Here is an 18626-nt window from a genome sequence, read left to right on the forward strand (position 1 = left end):
GGTCCCGTGTGGCTCAGTTGGTAGAGCATGGTGTTTGCAACGTGTTTGCAACGCCAGGGTTGTGGGTTTGTTTCCCACGGGGGACCAGTATGGAGAAGAAAAAAAAAAAGAAATGTATGCATTCACTACTGTAAGTTGCTGTGGATAAGAGTGTCTGCTAAATGACAAAAATGTCAAATGTTTTTATTGAGACACACAGGTTTTAACAGGATGCAGTGATGAACGACCCTGGGGCTGGGGTTCATCTGCAGTGGAAGCAGCACCTGTCTCAGTTCCTTCCTCAGCTATAGGAACTGAATGGAAACTCTGACCTCTCTACGCTGGAAGGCCCAACATCTGCATTGTCCCCCTTAGTGGCCCCTCACACCATACCACTGACACTGGGCATTCAGTAGCTCTCTCTTCTAGAAGGAATGCACACAGGCATTGATGGAAATATTGCTCATCCATGAAGAACATGGAAGAACTGGACAAGAGGGTCTGCCACAGTGACAGTTTCTGGACAGTTCCTGGAAATACTGCATATTGACCAACACAGTTATTTTTCACACTTTGACATGGTTGGCTTAAAGGGTAGAGATGATGGAAGCAGATGAGCCCAGGTGGCCTGATTTTACTACAGAGATGTAATCAAACTAAAGTCATTAGAATGGCCAATTAGTGGCAACATGTCTAATCCCTGGGGGGCTATGGCTTGTGCTTGGTTACCATGACAGCACTGAGTGAGACATGATGATAAATCCCTCAGCTCACCTTTAACCTTTGAAGACCTGCCAAACCACACAAGAGTGCACTTTGTGCCCTGAGATGGAAGATGGAAGAGATAAGCCAGGCTAATGAAATGGATTTCTGTGTTATGAAATGGTGTTTGATTCTGATGCTTTTCCATTCAACCCAAGGACCCAAGCATCCTCTTATGTCAAAGGTCAATGCATGGGTCAATACGCTTAGCCCATTTTAGTCTTCATGAAGGTAAATGCTGATTTTATCAGTAACTGCTTGCCTTATACCAAGTCAGAGTGTAAGCTTATAGGGAAAACTCCCAAAGATAACCTTCCAGCTTTAAGCTATCACTCTTGCCGAGAGAATACAACACGAAGAATGTTAAAGACCTGCTACTGAAGGTAAACGTAAACTTCAGGAGCCGCTACATGGTAATGAAAAGATTCAGACTGCCAAAACTTTGAGGTATAGTACAACACAAATGTTTAATGTGTATAACACCATGACAGACCCTGACTAAGATAGTGTACCATAATGAGAACTTGCACTCTAAATGACTGTACATTGTGTTTTACTGAAAGTCTGAAAAACACTTGTCCTATGTGTCCTGGCTCAAGTGGCCCCAATTTCTATGTTCCAGAAAACTCCTTTATAAAGGCCCTTTGCCCTGGTAATTTCTATGTTCCAGAAAACTCCTTTATAAAGGCCCTTTGGCCTGGTAATTTCTATGTTCCAGAAAACTCCTTTATAAAGGCCCTTTGGCCTGGTAATTTCTATGTTCCAGAAAACTCCTTTATAATGGCCCTTTGGCTTGGTAATTTCTATGATCCAAAATACTCCTTTATAAAGGCCCTTTGCCCTGGTAATTTCTATGTTCCAGATAACTCCTTTATAAAGGCCCTTTGCCCTGGTCATTTCTATGTTCCAGATAACTCCTTTATAAAGGCCCTTTGCCCTGGTAATTTCTATGTTCCAGATAACTCCTTTATAAAGGCCCTTTGGCCTGAGCAGCACTGTGTGCCTGAGGACTAATAGGATCTCCTTTACGCCACCAACCCCTGTGGCCGTGTTTAGCAACAACAAAGCCTCCCTAATGGGCTCCCATTTCCCACTACTAACACAGGTTTAATAGCAGTGTGTGTGTTCTCTCCCTGCTCCCCATCTCAGTGGGACACCCTTCCCCTCTCTCCCTGTGGGCTCTCTCTCACACAGAGGCAGTCTGGGAAGGCATCTCCCCTCCGCCTCGCTACGCAGTGATGTCATGGGGAGCGCTCTCTTTTTACGAGCGCAGCTCTGTGATCTCTGGCGGAGATCAATTAGCTGAGCAATCAGGCCTCCCCTGCTTTTGTGTGAGTAACTCCTCGTAAAACAGAGCGGTTGCCTGGCGACCAGGCACGTGGCGTCTCAACAAAAACAGCCACCCAATGTCAGGCCAAGCCATGCTCTAAGAACGAAGGCAGAATTAAACCGTGGTTCTCCTGTTCTGAGCATAACATTAGCTAATCTAATGTAACATTAGCGGAGTTCCATCCAGTTTGATGGGTGGTGACTGGTGCTACTGTCAAAACCAGTTGTTAATTGGCCTAAACGATGCCAGTCTACTGCACACAAGATGTCATAACCATGGAGAAGTTCGGGTTGGATCCATGTTGTCTGAGAGTTCATTGGAAGCCTCTCAAAAACCATTGTTGATCTCAATGACAATGTTTGTGTTAGCCATCTTTCCCAAGTACTCCTTTGCTCGTGTTATCAGTTAAAAAGGCATAGCTACTGTATGGTATGTCGCCTTGTCCTTTTAGAATAGCTCAAGTGGAACCACACATCACCTACACATGAACCCACAGAGACTGCTCTGTATCACAACCCTTAACAACAAGAAAAAAGACCTGACACTATGGAACAGCAAAATTGTATAATTGTGCAATCAGTAATAGCCAGAGAGCTCTGCTCCCTCCCCTCAACAACTAGTTGTGGTGCCAATGATAATACACCGTGTCTTGTGAATAATAATATATAATGAGCAGCATATCTCAGTCCATTTATCCTGTCTGCACAGGACTGGGAACAGGACGAGAGCAGGCAGGAGATCACCTCAGTGGAAATTAACTCGCTATCAAACAGAGCCCAATCAAACTGCTACTCTCCAAATCCACAGACCTGTTCTCATGGCCTCTGGTCTGAATGAGTCACGATCTATTTAAGCTCTCCAGGTCCCCACAGTCAGGAGTCCTCATCACCTCCGGGGAGCTACTTATGAATGATAAAGGTCACTAAGACTTAGCGTGTGGATTAGACGTTAGCGGCCGCACTAAGGGTAATTGTGTCTTATGTGAACTCCGCTGCTGCCTGGACGGTCAATGTGAGAAAACATTGGACTATAACATTTCCAATTAAAGTTTCAGGCTGACATGCTAATGGCAGAGCATCCTGTGGTGTCATGAGCTGCCGGGCGGTGGAAGAAAATAAACAAGTGTATATGGGGGGGGGGGGGGGGGGGGATGTCGGTTTGACGGGTCGTCTGGGGAGCATTTCCGCTTTAGCGTATGTACTGTACAACACCGGTGAGGAAACACGCCAGCATGAAATATACCTCAGTGCTGGCGCAGCGGTCTAAGGCACTGCATCTCAGTGCTAGAGGCGTCACTACAGACCTTGGTTCGATTCCAGGCTGTATCGCAACCGGGTGTGATTGGGAGTCCCATAGGGCGGTGCACAATTGGCCTAGCATCGTCTGGGTAAGGGTTTGGCCGGGGTAGACCGTCAGTGTAAATAAGAATTTGTTCTTAACTGACTTGCCTAGTTAAATAAAGGTAAAATATAGGTGATGTAATCATCTTATGAACAACTTCTTAATTTCTGGTTTATTTGTCTATATTTTGTCTGCGTAGGTGTTTATTTTCATAACTGTACTGTATTACATCACATTTACATTTTAGTCATTTAGCAGACGCTCTTATCCAGAGCAACTTACAGTAGTGAATACATACATTTCCATTTCATGCATTTTTTTTTATTTTAATTTTTTGTACTGGCCCCCCGTGGGAATCGAACCCACAACCCTGGCGTTGCACACACCATGCTGGCGTTGCAAACACCATGCTCTACCAACTGAGTCACAGGGAAGGCGTCCAGTGTGTAAGTAAAGAAACCAAGTGACAGGGGAGGCTGTTCCTTTCCTTCCCCAGGTTTATTTCTTTGAGTTTATGAGAGAGGTGATGTAAAATCCTTTGCTTACTTAGCTCAATAAGCAAAGTTTACACTCTTCTTGAACTTTCACAATGGTCAGTTGATGAGAGGTACGGCTCAAGTTCTTCTTGACTTACTCCAAATGTGTATAGCAACATCCACTACACCAGCCCTAACGCAGCACAAACAATAAATATATATATATATATATTAGTGAACAGAGGTCACAAGTCAGTCACATAATGTACTGAGGTGTTAGACAGGCAGTTCAACAGATGTGCGGCATTATAGCTCATCCACTCCTCATCTCATCTCTGAGACTTTCCTTCTGAGATCCATGCGGTCATGGTCCAGGGAGCGACCCTCTCCTGGTGCAGATGTCATCATCCTTCATTGCCTTCCATTCCTCCCCCCAAGATTTCCCTGTCCTTGGTGGATGTTAACAAGCCTCCACGCTGCTTTATTGGAATGCAGCAGCTCCACAGTGGGGACCTTTCGTCAGTGTAATTTACTGGGCGTGAAAATAACTTCAGTTGGTGGTGAGGTGGGCATGACATAGAGGGGGGCAAAGAAGAGAGGCAAAGAAGGTCCACAACAGCCAATGAAGATCAGGAGATTAATTAATTCTGCACATCCATGAACACAACATCTACACACAGCCTCTGTCATATCCTGGCTTATAGGTCCCTTTCACCTTTCTTCTTCTTCTTCTTATTCCATGTCCTGAGGCTGGAGGTGTCAGCGATCAGAATGTAAACAGGCTCTGGTGTGGTGAAGTGTGTGGTCAGAGGGGAGTCTCTCATTCATTCAGTCTCCAGATCAGAGGAGATATACTAGAAAGCTTGCAGTGAACATCTCCTGCCATGGGCACTCTGGGACTTTGGGGGGCTGCGGTGCGGTGGGCCCACTGTCCAATCCTCCCCACAGCGCGGGGAGCATTTTTTTAGCGTTCTGCTACACGCGCCCTCCACACTGTCTCCCCTGTGGTGGAGAGCGAGCGAGTAGAAATCCGCTGTGCTGTAAATCATAAACGATGATCCATCGTAACCCTGACATGTTTATTGGGCTTTTCTCCCCTTTTCTCCATGGGCTCATTTCTAACCACGCAAACTCCCGATGTTAAAATCTCCCTCAAATATGTTTTATGTTTTCAAATGTGTCAGGCCAGCCATTTTATTTCTCAATAATCAGAGGATCATTAAAGGTCCTTATCCCAGTGTTGTTGGAGGCTTTCCGTTTAGTGGCTTGTTAAGCTTTCTCTATTAATCAAAACAGGTGGAAAGCTCATAATGTGAGATAAATGAGGAAATGTTTTAGCTCTTTTCCCAGCTTGCCTTGGGAAAAGGGACTGAGCAGTTCCATTCTGGTAAGAGAAAAGAAAATGTTATGGAATAATTGTTAATGATTGTTTTCGTGGAAACACTGAGAAGTCATTGTGAGTTGTGTTATTTCATACTAATTTCACTAAAGTCCCAAAGTTTGTTCTGGTTGCTAGGTGGCTTTCAGGAGATGGAATTGGGCTGGAGAGGAAAAGGCAGGGTTCCTCCTTCTGCACGCCAACGTTTTGTTATCTTAGGGAACCCAATGAACCTACCGTAACTACGTCCTGAGCCAGATAGAAAATACACCAATCTAACCTGTACGTTTGAACCGTCTGGTTCCAATCACTGTCAGATACAGTTGAATCCAATACATTTCACATAGACTTACATCACATTGATGTCTGTCATTTCTGTCACTTTCACTTAGGTCAGAATTATCAACTTCTCTCCAGACAAGATATCACAGAACTGTCTGGCTTTTCACAATGACTTATTCAGATCAGACAGTTCCAATATGTGTTTCATTGTAACACTATGTGCTACAGGCTTGTTATGTTGGTTTTTCTGTCAGTTGTGAGTGATTGGAGACCAAGACAAACTTAGCGTCATTAAAGAAACTGCTCTTCGGTGAGAAGCCAAACCTAGAATGAAACAATAAAATAAGCTTAAAAGTCAACCAGGGCTTGTTAATGATCTTTGTGGGGGTAATTTAAACTGGAATGCAGTGTATATATGACATGTTAACTTTAAGGGTTTAGTGTAATTTATGCAATTCCCTGAGATACGGAGTGGAAACCCTTCTGAACCTACTGGCCACTGTTTTATTTACTGTTTTCATTGTGATTTGAACATGGACACTGAGGTTGTGGCCTGGAAGTTGCTGTGACCTGTAAGGTCATTGAAATGGTCATGTCTCCTTTGAAACTTCTCCATCTGTTGATGGGATGGGTCAAGTCCACCATTTTGGGTTTGATACGTGTTGAGGAAATGTGCCCCCAGTGCCCCTGTGACAACAATTTTGGACCCCCTTGTGGCCCCCCTAAATGTGGAGTATGAAATCATTTTTACATAACTCATTTTTGCTATCGTTCTTTTTTTACATCCGTTATTAGACAGTGGCAACGATGATGATTATGAACATGGTCTTTTGCCTGCTAATGCCTGCAATGCAGTGAAGAAAACAATATGACAACAATAACGTCTAATGTAACTGGCCCCTCTAACAGTACAACTGGCCCCAGCTTGGCCCCCCCAGTTGAAATGGTCTAGAACCACCACTGCACAGCACCACAGCAGGAGGAGGAGGAGGAGGAGTGTGATTGATGAATCCCCAGGTTTTTACTTCTTGCAGCAGATGGAACCCTGGGATATTTACAGTTCTGTGGGGAAGGAGGGGGGTCTGGTAGCCATTGTCCTCAAGCCCTACTGATTATATCCTACTGTTATTTATCCCCCTGGATTTCCCCCTAAATCCACTAAGTGGTTCCTTATTCGGAGAAAGGAATTGGTTGGTCACTGGGGTATGGGAGAAAGACATGTTGTGTCGGGGGTGACTGAAATCAATTTAAAAGTACTGAAGACCCTTGGATAGGCCCAAGCAGAAGTTATTTGGACAAATAAATAAAAGTGGGAACAACTCCATTTCCTTATCACGGCGGTGATTGGGTCTGCTGTTTGTTTTACAATGTTCTGGAGAGAAGTGGCTTTTAATGAGGAGGATGAGAAGAGTCGCTGAAGTCATTCTGAGAAGTGTTTTTTAATGAAGAGGACGAGAAAAGTCGCTGAAGTTGTTCTGGAGAGAAGTGTTTTTTAATGAGGAGGACGAGAAGAGTCGCTGAAGTTGTTCTGGAGAGAAGTGGTTGAGGAGGACGAGAAGAGTCGCTGAAGTCGTTCTGGAGAGAAGTGTTTTTTAATGAGGAGGACGAGAAGAGTCGCTGAAGTTGTTCTGAGAAGTGGTTTTTAATGAGGAGGACGAGAAGAGTCGCTGAAGTTGATCTGGAGAGAAGTGGTTTTTAATGAGGAGGACGAGAAGAGTCGCTGAAGTTGTTCTGAGAAGTGGTTTTTAATGAGGAGGACGAGAAGAGGTTGCTGAAGTCGTTCTGGAGAGAAGTGTTTTTTAATGAGGAGGACGAGAAGAGTCGCTGAAGTTGTTCTGAGAAGTGGTTTTTAATGAGGAGGACGAGAAGAGTTGCTGAAGTCGATCTGGAGAGAAGTGTTTTTTAATGAGGAGGACGAGAAGAGGTTGCTGAAGTCGTTCTGGAGAGAAGTGTTTTTTAATGTCTTCCCTGTGGCTCAGTTGGTATAGCATGGTGTTTGCAATGCCAGCATGGTGTGTGCAATGCCAGGGTTGTGGGTTTGATTCCCATGGGGGGCTAGTACAAAAAAAAAATGCATGAAATGAAATGTATGCATTCACTACTGTAAGTCGCTCTGGATAAGAGCGTCTGCTAAATTACTAAAATGTAAACGTAATGAGGAGGTCGCTGAAGTCGTTCTGAAAAGTGGTTTTCAATGAGGAGGACGAGAAGAGGTCGTTCTGGAGAGAAGTGGTTTTTAATGAGGAGGACGAGAAGAGTCGCTGAAGTTCTTCTGAGAAGTGGTTTTCAATGAGGAGGACAAGAAGAGTCGCTGAAGTCGATCTGGAGAGAAGTGTTTTTTAATGAGGAGGACGAGAAGAGTCGCTGAAGTCGATCTGGAGAGAAGTGGTTTTTAATGAGGAGGACGAGAAGAGTCGCTGAAGTTGTTCTGGAGAGAAGTGGTTTTTAATGAGGAGGACGAGAAGAGTCGCTGAAGTCGATCTGGAGAGAAGTGGTTTTTAATGAGGAGGACGAGAAGAGTCGCTGAAGTCTGCACATGTGAACTGAACAGAGATAAGTTTTACAATTAGAAGCTATACGAGCTTTGCTGTATCTGAAGATACGTTTTCCAGCTGAAATTATTTGAGTGTTGATACAGCACTAAAATGCAACAGTATGGATCAGTCAAACATTTTTACTTCGACTTGTTGGTCCAGTTTGTTGGTGTAAAAGCAACAGTTGCTGGAAAACTCCTTAGCTCTGACGCAAACCACATGGTGAAAACGAAAAGCCTCCTGCTGACAGTCTCAGATTCTAATGAGTCAAGCCTTCGTTCAGCCATAATAGAGCTAGTTGCCATTTGTTGTTTTTGTCATTTAGTTTAAAAGGCCCTGTATCCACATAACAGCAGAGAGGATGGCATCAGCCAAGAGGCGTTAGCGCGGCTTCTACTGGGAGTTTCACAATGCTGAGGTAATAGGGTAATTGCGATAACCAGCCATGCCATTTCACAGGGAAGTGTGTGTGTGCGTGTGTGGGCAGGGGGTGGTAACGTCCCAGTACTGGCTGTGTTGGGTGGCAGTACAGTGGGGGAGCTGGTGGGGGGGTATGTAGCTGAGTGGTGGTGCGCGGAGCGTGTCATTTCATTGGGCCATTAATCATTCCCAGACTCCCCAGCTCCAGCGCCGCGTAGGGGCTCCATGCGCTCACACTCAAACTAGGTGGTCCTGTCGCCGCTGCCGTGGCAGCCCAGGCGGGCAGAGGGTGGCGGAGGTTAAACCCATGTAGGTTAAACACGCAAACACACACACACACATCAGGTTCCCATGCCTATGTCAACAGATACACCTAAACAACACACACAGATAAACGAATACACATTCATTCCATCACACACGGTTATCAACAGATATAAATATTGCTTATTTGCTTGTTTTGACAGAAGTGGCAATCTCTTCCTTGGCTTCTCTTCAGACACTAGAATATAATACCATCTAGCAACCAGTGTAACACTATTTAATCCCTCTCCATCCTCCACATCCCCCTGTTCTCTACTTTGGAATTACAAGACTACAGATTTTATTCTGGGGGACAGTTTATATGCCAACACAGGATGGATGTATGGTAGACAGGCTCCCAGCTCTACCTGTGTGCTCCCTCTCCTCTGTTGACCATTGAGAACCCTTGTATATTTAAGCCTGTATTTATTTAAGCCACCCCCCAGCATCACTAATGTACCTCAGCATTGTTACCCCATAGAGACAATGAGGTCACAGATTAGCAACGTGTGCGGCTGTTCCATTTAGTTGCCAGAGCCACCTGTCTCCGTTTTCACTGTGAGATCTCTGAATTATACAGTCTCTACAATTTCCTCTTGGCTTGTGATACAGCACCTCAAGCATTCATAATATGACCTGTGATATGTATAATGCAACACTTGTCAGCAGTTATCATGTGTTAGTAACACTAGACAATGCATTGACTGTTTCAGGACCTGAAGAGATGAGGGTGCCCACCCAGATTAACAGCGACTGGATCTGAATGTCCTCTGACACGCTGAAGCAGTGTGAAAGGACCCCTCATGGTCCTCTGACACGCTGAAGCAGTGTGAAAGGACCCCTCATGGTCCTCTGACACGCTGAAGCAGTGTGAAAGGACCCCTCATGGTCCTCTGACACGCTGAAGCAGTGTGAAATGACCCTCATGGTCCTCTGACACGCTGAAGCAGTGTGAAATGACCCTCATGGTCCTCTGACACGCTGAAGCAGTGTGAAATGACCCCTCATGGTCCTCTGACACGCTGAAGCAGTGTGAAAGGACCCCTCATGGTCCTCTGACACGCTGAAGCAGTGTGAAAGGACCCCTCATGGTCCTCTGACACGCTGAAGCAGTGTGAAATGACCCTCATGGTCCTCTGACACGCTGAAGCAGTGTGAAATGACCCCTCATGGTCCTCTGACGTCAGAGTCAAGAGAAAAGGAATCATAAACCAAAGCTAACATTTCCTTCCAAATGTTGAGGGCCACCTCTCCAAACCGCCGTCCACAACATAGCCATAGAATATTTTCTCTATTGTCTTAAAAGCCAGAGTAAAGCCTCATTGGCTCTACGTTCATGTCTGTCTTGAATTATAAGCTCAACAAAACAAAATCCCCCAAAACATGAAGCATTTGCCCAGAGGACACTGGATTCCACCAGAGCTTGGATTCTGAGATCTCAAAAATATACGTCTTTGTTTTTTAGTCTCTCTGTATACAGTGAAACCTCCCAGCTCACCACAGCCACACAGGCTGATGTGCCAAAAAGACTGTCCTGCAGGCCCATCATATGGAGATACACTGTAGTTTCCACTTCAGTTACAGAACAGAATTAGTCTGGGGATGATTGGAATGAGTAACAGCCCAAATGTACTGCTATTCATTACCTTGTTAGCATAGAGGTTCATCGTGTGGACTTTTAGAACTCCTGATATTGACCGCAGATTCTTTCATTTTCTTAAGACTGCAAATTTGACGTTTTTTTTATATACAGTAAGTGTCTCTACAAATGTGCATAGCATAATTTTTCCTTAAAGAATCACAGAGGCCAAACAATGTACACATTTCCCTCCTGGCACTGTGCTCCATACTCATGGTTTCACATGGGCCTAACGATATGATTTTAGTCTAAGTGCAGTCTAACTGACCTTCTGTTCCCAGTGGGGTGTTTAAAGGTGTCTGAGTTTTCATCTGTCTGTGAGAGACTCCCAATACTGACCTGGCTGCAACCCACCTGCTTCTGATTAACTGCTCAAAAAGCTCTCCTGCTGCATGTACTTGTTTTCATTTTTGTGTTTTCTTTTATTGGTTATTTTTCTCTTTCATTCAAAAAACATTTATTTTACAGAGATTCATTTTTAGGTCTGCATGGCAAATTTCCTGTTGCTTGGTACCCATAATTGAATGGTGCATTCTTTCAGCCCATGAGACCTTTCTTTGATAGCTGTGTTCACGAATATACACTGTATTCTATGAAAACAAGTAACTATCCATACAAAACAAGTAACTATCCATACAAAACAAGTAACTATCCATACAAAACAAGTAACTATCCATACAAAACAAGTAACTATCCATACAAAACAAGTAACTATCCATACAAAACAAGTAACTCAATAAAGTGAAAGCATTTCAGTGGTTATTTGCTCCAATATACTTTCACTTAATATGCTACATTCTTTAACCAACAAAATATTTGTTAAAACAGATCAAATAAAGGTTATTAACATAATAGAAATAACAATCATATAAAACTATTCAAAATAGGGATGAATAACTTGAAAAATCAAAACCTACAAACATGTCACCAAATCCAGATGGACCAAACCCCTGGCAGTAGATGATGGCTGCTTGGGGCCGAAGAGTTCCTCTACAAGAACATCTATGACATCATCTTTTCAAGAAGTTCTTTTTCCTGTCACATGGGCTACAAAGGAAGCGGAATGAGACCCAGATGGTGGGCAGCCGCGGCCTCGACCCAGACTGGCAGCCCAGGGGAAGACAGCAGGACTGGAGTCAGCAGAAACAATGTCAATGGTCCTAGTCAGCCACATGGAGAAAGAACAGGCCTGCAGAGAGACTCACTGAGCTGCTGCACACGTAGTGAAGGCCTCGTCAACATGGGGTCAAAGCAGAGGTCTGGGATTTGTTGGAGCCTGTCTCCTCTTCACTTTTTACCAAACAGGTGGGATAGCTCAACCAGAGATATCACAGTTTAAACAAAGCTCTGTTCTATAACAGGGTCTTTTGGCTGAACAACCTCTGCAGTAGAACATGAACTTCTACTTTTAAAATGCTCTCTCTAAACTGTTTCCTTTGAGACATAGTGAACGCAATCCAGTGGGCTTTCAGGGTGATTTAAGAGCTCACATAAAGATTCAGCATACTTTGACGCTATTTTTAGTGTTAGTCCAACACAAGTATGTGCTGGACCTCCCGGGAGGAGAGCCTGTGGGATATTGATATAATCACATCCAATTCAACATCCCTGTAGGTGGTAGACATGTCAGTCCAAACCAAGAATGACTTCTGTTTCTGTCCGATAGCTGCCAAATACTTTCAACAGTGTACAAAACATACTGATAACAATTAGAGGGAAAAAAGAATCTTACGAGAGAGTGTGGCTGTTTCATAGGTTTGTCAGAAAGGGAACACAGGTGCATGACATGCATTGTTTGTATCCTATTTCAATCTACATGTAAATTCACTTTTGTCCTTTCCTGTAATATGTACTATAAACCAGGGGGTTGGACATTTACTTTTCAATTGCTTTCTCTCTCTGGTTCTTTGTGACAGGCTCTTTGTTATGTTGATCGTTTAGGGGGGTTGGACACATGCAGAGATCTGTGTAAGGCAACAGGTCAAACATGGCGGAGGAGCCAGTGGCAAGTGACTGATACTACCCCTCTGCCAGAGAATCCCAGCTCAGAGAGAAAACAAGGCCATGCTGAATTACCAGGCCTTGGCAGGAACTTTCAAACTCTCCCTCTACATCAGTGGGCCAAAAGCCTATAACATACATTAAAGAGGAGAACATGAAATCAATAACTATGCTTGGATGCACAAATGCTCCACAACTGTAAAAGCCTGGTAAGGTCAAGGCCCCATCTCAATGAAATAATAGCGTTGCATTTAACCTCTGTTCAAAACAAAGTTCAAATTGAACAAGTGCAAAATTACACGTATGAGTGACTAAGGCTACCATTTTCAACTTGCCTCAAAAGCCACTTGGCAGGCAAGTCTTTCCCACAGTTTCCTTCACACCCCATCAGTCAACGAAGTGAGGAGAGGAGGTCTGACGTGAAAGGGTCAATGCTACACTGTGCATGGTTGGAATACAAAGCAGCTGTGATGAATTTAAGAGATGTGCCTCTTCTGGAAGAGAAAATCTGATGGTCAGGGGAGGAGCCAATTCTCTGTGTGTATTTATCTCCATTTATCTCTTCAATGATAAACCAATCACTGGCCATTGGGGGTGTGGTGGCAACAGATGAAGCTGATCATGGAGATGTATTTTGTCATAGCATCTAAGATGCAAAATGAAAGGCAAATCCAATCAGGAAGATTTGAATTTGGTTTAAATTAACTAACTTGCTTTGCATGCCACATCATTGGATGGGAATGCAATGAGGGGGTAACGGCTGCCAATAAGAATGCATTTCCACTAAATATGATGGCTTCCCTGCATGCAAAGCCATGGGAAATGGATATTGTTTTACTTCCCCAGTGCAGCACCTGCAGTGTAGCCAACGACTCTCCCATATCCACATCTCTCTCTTTCTCTCCACTTCTCTCTTTATACCTCTCTCTCTTCATCTCTCTGTCTCTCCATCACTATCTGTCTTTCTATCTCTCTCTCTGTCTTTACACTTCTCTCTCTCAACTTTCTCTCTCTCTACCTCTCTCTGTGTCTCTCCATCTCTCTCTGTCTCTCCATCTCTCTTTCGGTCTCTCCACTTCTCTCTGTCTCTCCACTTCTTTCTCTCTCCACCTCTCTGTCTCTCCACCTCTCTCTGTCTCTCCACCTCTCTCTCTCTCTCTCCACCTATCTCTCTATGTCTCTCCACTTTTCTCTCTCTCTATGTCTCTGCACTTCTGTCTCTCTCTCTCTCTCTCTCTCCACTTCTCTCTCTCCACCTCTCTTTGTGTCTCTCCATCTCTCTGTCTCTCCACTTCTCTCTCTGTCTTTCAACCTCTCTCTCTGTCTTTCTGATAGTACTCAAAGTCAGAGGCCAACCGGAATCCCAGAAAGATCCTTAGCAGCAGCCATTCTGAGCCACTTTAGCCAGACCACTGAGCTGGGCTGTATCCCAGTGAATAACAGCCTCCCTCGCCCATTCTACACAACAAGGTGTCAAGCAACCCTTATTATTCCCTTCCCTTGGACTGCATGCTTATTCTGCCTGTTCTGACACTTTATCTAATGACACTGCTGACATAGAAAGTGAGGTGGTGAAAGGGGCCTCATTCTGACAGCATGATGGATGCCACAAGTGACAACCTTTTGTTTCAGTAAAACACACTGACATGCTGGCCCTGCACAGGCAAAATGCAGAGGGCAAGGGGAACAACTTGTTCACTTGTTCTGTGTCATTGAACAAACCATGGCAGTGTCAGAACTTGTTTCTTTTCCAGGTTTTGGTTCACTGTAGATGAGGTTCGTTCTGTGTGGTACTGTTTATATGCTGTGTGGTACTGTTGATACAAGCACCCAGATCTGTTGAAAAATATACTCTACTGATGGAATTAAACTTAGCTCTGGTTTCAAAGTACCTCATGTTTTGTCCCTTTCTGAGTAGTTGACTTGGCCCAAAGTGACAGTTTATTCTCTATGTGCCAAAAATGTCAATAAAACCACCTTAATCGCCCATCCAATCTGGTAAAAGCACCTGCTTACGGAAACACAACATGCCTCTGCGGTCTATCTCTGCAGCGACAATGTTTCCTTCCTATTGAACTGCTACTACAATCGGAAACGCTGCTCAAAATGCAGTTACGCACTTGGGCACCCGCACTTCCTTTGGAGAAATAATTTCCTGCCTTTTCTTTCAGGGATTATTTCTGAGAGTAAAATATAAACCTAGTTAAAGCATTTAGACTAAACAGTAATCATGTGTTTTTCATGTCCTCCAAAATGGATAGTATGCCAAGAGGCCCTGTTTATAAATGTATTTACATATGATCTTTTTTTTTTTTTTTTTTTTTTTGGGGGGGGGGGGGGGTATTTCCATTTTTTTATATCAATATCTAACAATTTTACTCTCCAATGACTTATGTAGTTACATACCTTTATCTATGATGTGTTGTTCTAAACAATCCAAACATGTCATTGTCATGGTTGGTGTCAACTCAGTCAATTCATGAGATGAAATACTATTCAATTTATGAATTGAAAATTGTCCATTATTTTTAAAGGAGGATGAAGTTCATTAATTCAGTGATTTAAATGTTAATTAATCCAAGGCTAGTCAAAAGTTGATGAGTATTACAGTGCATTTTGATATGAGTGTAACATATTATATCATAAAACAACGTTTTTAAAAATGTAATTAGGCCAACACATTGTGGTTAAATTTTTTTTTAAATACGTTTTGCATAAATCATTGCAATGTGTAGCTAATCAGCGTTTGGTTTTATGTGGGTAACTGTTTGTAAATTAAACTAACTATGCCATTACATTTTTGTATGGTCGTTTGAGTTATAAAAACAAAGTTTGGAACACGGACCAGGCCTCACTTTATTAAATTCAAAGCATTCAATTAAATATTTATTTTTACATTAACACAATAAGTTGGTTATAGGCTACAACATTTGATATAAATGATGCGGACTTTTTCAAATTGGTTGATATACCTGAATAAAATCCCCTCCTCATAATTACTGTGGTTTTGCCATTTTGATTCGTTATCAAATAGGGCATATTTGAACAGGGTAATTCATTTACTGGTGTAATTTACGAACGCACGGTGCATTAGTTTTATTTGACACAATTAAACGATTTAAATAAAACTAATTAGCCAAAAACAATCGGTGGTTTACAAAGCCTAATTCATATTGGATCAATGTGAGATGCTTAAATTGAATTTAAGAAACGGAATAATGAACAAATCAGGTCTGCGTTAGACTATGCGTAAAATGCGTTTTTCTAGGCATTATAAGAAACATGGGCAATCACACAAAATACTTTAGATCATTATGAGTCTTGCAATTTAGAAAGTACATTTAAATCTCGAAAAAATACGTTATAGCGCAAAGCTTTGGGTTATAAAGGTAAATAGTTGACTTACCAACACATTCGTTTGCCTCTCTTGCGGTTGCGCGCTGCCAAGGACGGTCATAATGGAAAGGTTTGCACCTGTCACACTCCGGCCCCGCGGTGTTGTGCTTGCACTCGCATACCAGGTTTCCTTCCCTATCTTTTACGCACTTTGAAGCGTGACCGTTGCACTTGCACCGCCCGCCAACCTGCAGGTCTGATACCGCGTAAAAGTAGGAATCTCTAGCCAGCTCCGAGTCGTCCTCGTTCTCATCCCCAAACGTGTGCAGTCGGCTGAACGTAACCTTGATGTCGGTGGCTGTCACCCAGTCCTGCAGCACGGGAGAGTTGTCGAAGTCGTGCGCCGAGGGTCTGCCATCCAAGGTGCTGAACGCAATGAGCCCACCTGTCAGCGGGTGCATGTCCGTGTGAGAGTCTGTGCAAATCGCCTCTTGTTCGTTCTGCTTGGTAATTACAGCCTTATTCTGCTTGGTATACATCTTCTTACACTGGGTAGAGTAGAATTGGAAAGGAACCCAGGATTTGCCATAGTCCATGGATTTAAAGATAGCCATAGATTCGGGTCGGGGTGAACAGAACTGCGAGCTCACATAGGTGACCTCAAATTTTTTACCCAAGGACAAAGTGAGCGTGACGTTCTGAGGATACTGGACATAGTTTTCTGACTGCCAGCAGGTGAGGTTATGAGGGTTGTTGAGATCAGTTAAATACGCAGGTGGATGAGTTTTCTTTGGGTCCCCTGAATCGCAGGTGTGGCAATCCCTAGTCCTCTCCTCTCCCTTCTCGGTGACGACGCAGTACCTTGAGGCCGGGGTTCCACAGGTGCTGGAGACGCGCACGTCCTTCCCGAAAGCAGAGTTCACGAAATCTGGGATGCACCTCCGGGGGTTGCCGTTCTCATCATAGCATGGGTCTGGAGGGGACGACTGGGCAGCAAACATACTCATCCCATAACCTCCAAGAGCCCCCTTAACCAGCAGAGAAATGGCCACCGAGGTGACCCAAACCTCTAAAATCCGTATCATTGTAATCCGTGCTCTTTAGTGTCACTTGCGCTGAAATGTAGTCGTAGAAAAAGAGAGACATATTTAAGATGTTTGTTACATAGATTTAGAGGAACATTATCATGTCATGCATTACACAATTATTAGCCTATAATATATATATATGTGTGTGTGTGTGTGTGTGTGTGTGTGTGAACAACTATATTTAAATGCTATTTAGCCTACATCTGAAAGTATCCATGGTGAAGACAAACAAGCAGAATTTTCACACATGTTAATATTAAATCAATAGCATATGTACATTTCTGTGTTTTGTTCTCCACACAAACAGATGAAACACAAACAGTCATGCACATGTATGTGAATGAAATCATCTTACGAGACAAAGAAAACTCCACAGAGGACACTACCTCCGAATAACTGTTCAGCCTGGAAGAGAAGTGTTGTAAAACTTAAGAATTTAGAGGGCAGCCTACTCTCTTTTTACGCACGAAAATATACCGCTAGTTTGGCTTTCTCTGGGTTTCTAGACATAAATTGGAAGGAACAGCTCGCTATTAGCTTCCCTGACTCTGTCTTCCACTCAGTCACACCTCTGTCTACCTCTGTCTCTTGTCTGTCCCATTCCCTTTCTGACGCTCTCACTGTTTGAACAGAGAAGTGAGACCCTGTTATCCAGCAGCGCTTGAGGTCATACGGAGATGCTCGCAGAGCTAAAAGAGAGAACAACGACATCCACTGGTGTGTAACAATAAATTATAAATATATCTCAACTCAAATGTATTTGAAATATGTTTGTATTCAGCTTATTACATCATCTTATTAAAACAACAATGATATTAGTTTGTTTTTTCTTATTATTTGAATTATTCAAAGATCACATAGCTGGCAGGACCAATGACTAACTTCAGTGTTCTTCTCAAATTACCACCTGTGCCACAACAGGATAGCAGATGCAGGTATAACTGATAAATAATAATACAAAAAAACGTTTACATTGAATCTCACAAAAGTGCCAATCCAACAGGTTTCATCTCAGCCTTAGCCGTATTATTGAAGTGCTTCTGTAGGATACGTTGGAATGAGATTTGCCTCAAATTTAACGATAGAAGTCCCGCCAAACTTCAGGAAATTACAAGCAAGCAGCGACATCGTGCGGTGGCGGGAAGTACTGTTACGAGAAAGGAACTCATGGTAGTCTATCCTTGAGATATTACTGCTGACTGTCCCCGCGTTTGTTGGCTACTCTGAAGCTCAGTAAACGCTTGATTGGGAAAATGGAAAATAATGAGCAAACAGCAAACCAATGTCACATTCCTTTAAATGTTCCACACATTTTCCCATATTGAAAAAGTTGTGTGTCAAATTCTTTCAGACATTAAAACATTAAAGGTAGACTCAGCGAAATGATGTCGCCACAAGCAGCACCGCAGATATGTGGTCATGGCTAGAAGGATTATAACTTTTGTCAAATATTTTTTTTTAGCTAACCTTACCCTTTTCCTAACCTTAACCTAATGATCCTAACCTGCTACGTTAATTATCCTAACCTTTTGCGTAAATTCAAATCTATGAAAAGTCAAATCTGAGAAAAGCGGTACGCCATCTAGTTCAGGGGCGGAAATCCCGGGGGGGACGGGGGGACACGACCCCCCCATCCTGGGAAAAATATGATTTGTCCCCCCCAATATATCACTGAAACATAACTATGTAATTTAAATAATATTAATAATACGTAATGAAAGCAATTGTGCTGATTATAGACACTTAATAGCGCATTT

General features: G+C 43.2%; 1 protein-coding gene across 1 annotated transcript in view; it reads right to left on the reverse strand.

Moving 5' to 3' along the window:
• LOC106607062 (netrin-1) overlaps positions 1 to 17512 on the reverse strand; it is a 44382-nt gene extending 26870 nt beyond the window's left edge. The window contains exons 1-2 of the mRNA XM_014203636.3: positions 17225 to 17512; positions 15852 to 16896 (exon numbers count right to left, since the gene is read on the reverse strand). Coding sequence (XP_014059111.3) covers positions 15852 to 16866 — 1015 coding nt within the window. The 5' untranslated portion in view covers positions 16867 to 16896; positions 17225 to 17512. The remainder of the gene's footprint in view (positions 1 to 15851; positions 16897 to 17224) is intronic.
• Positions 17513 to 18626: the final 1114 nt, after the last annotated feature.

Source organism: Salmo salar, chromosome 06 (assembly GCF_965601325.2).
Source record: "Salmo salar chromosome 06, fSalSal1, whole genome shotgun sequence".
NCBI classification, from domain to species: domain Eukaryota; kingdom Metazoa; phylum Chordata; class Actinopteri; order Salmoniformes; family Salmonidae; genus Salmo; species Salmo salar.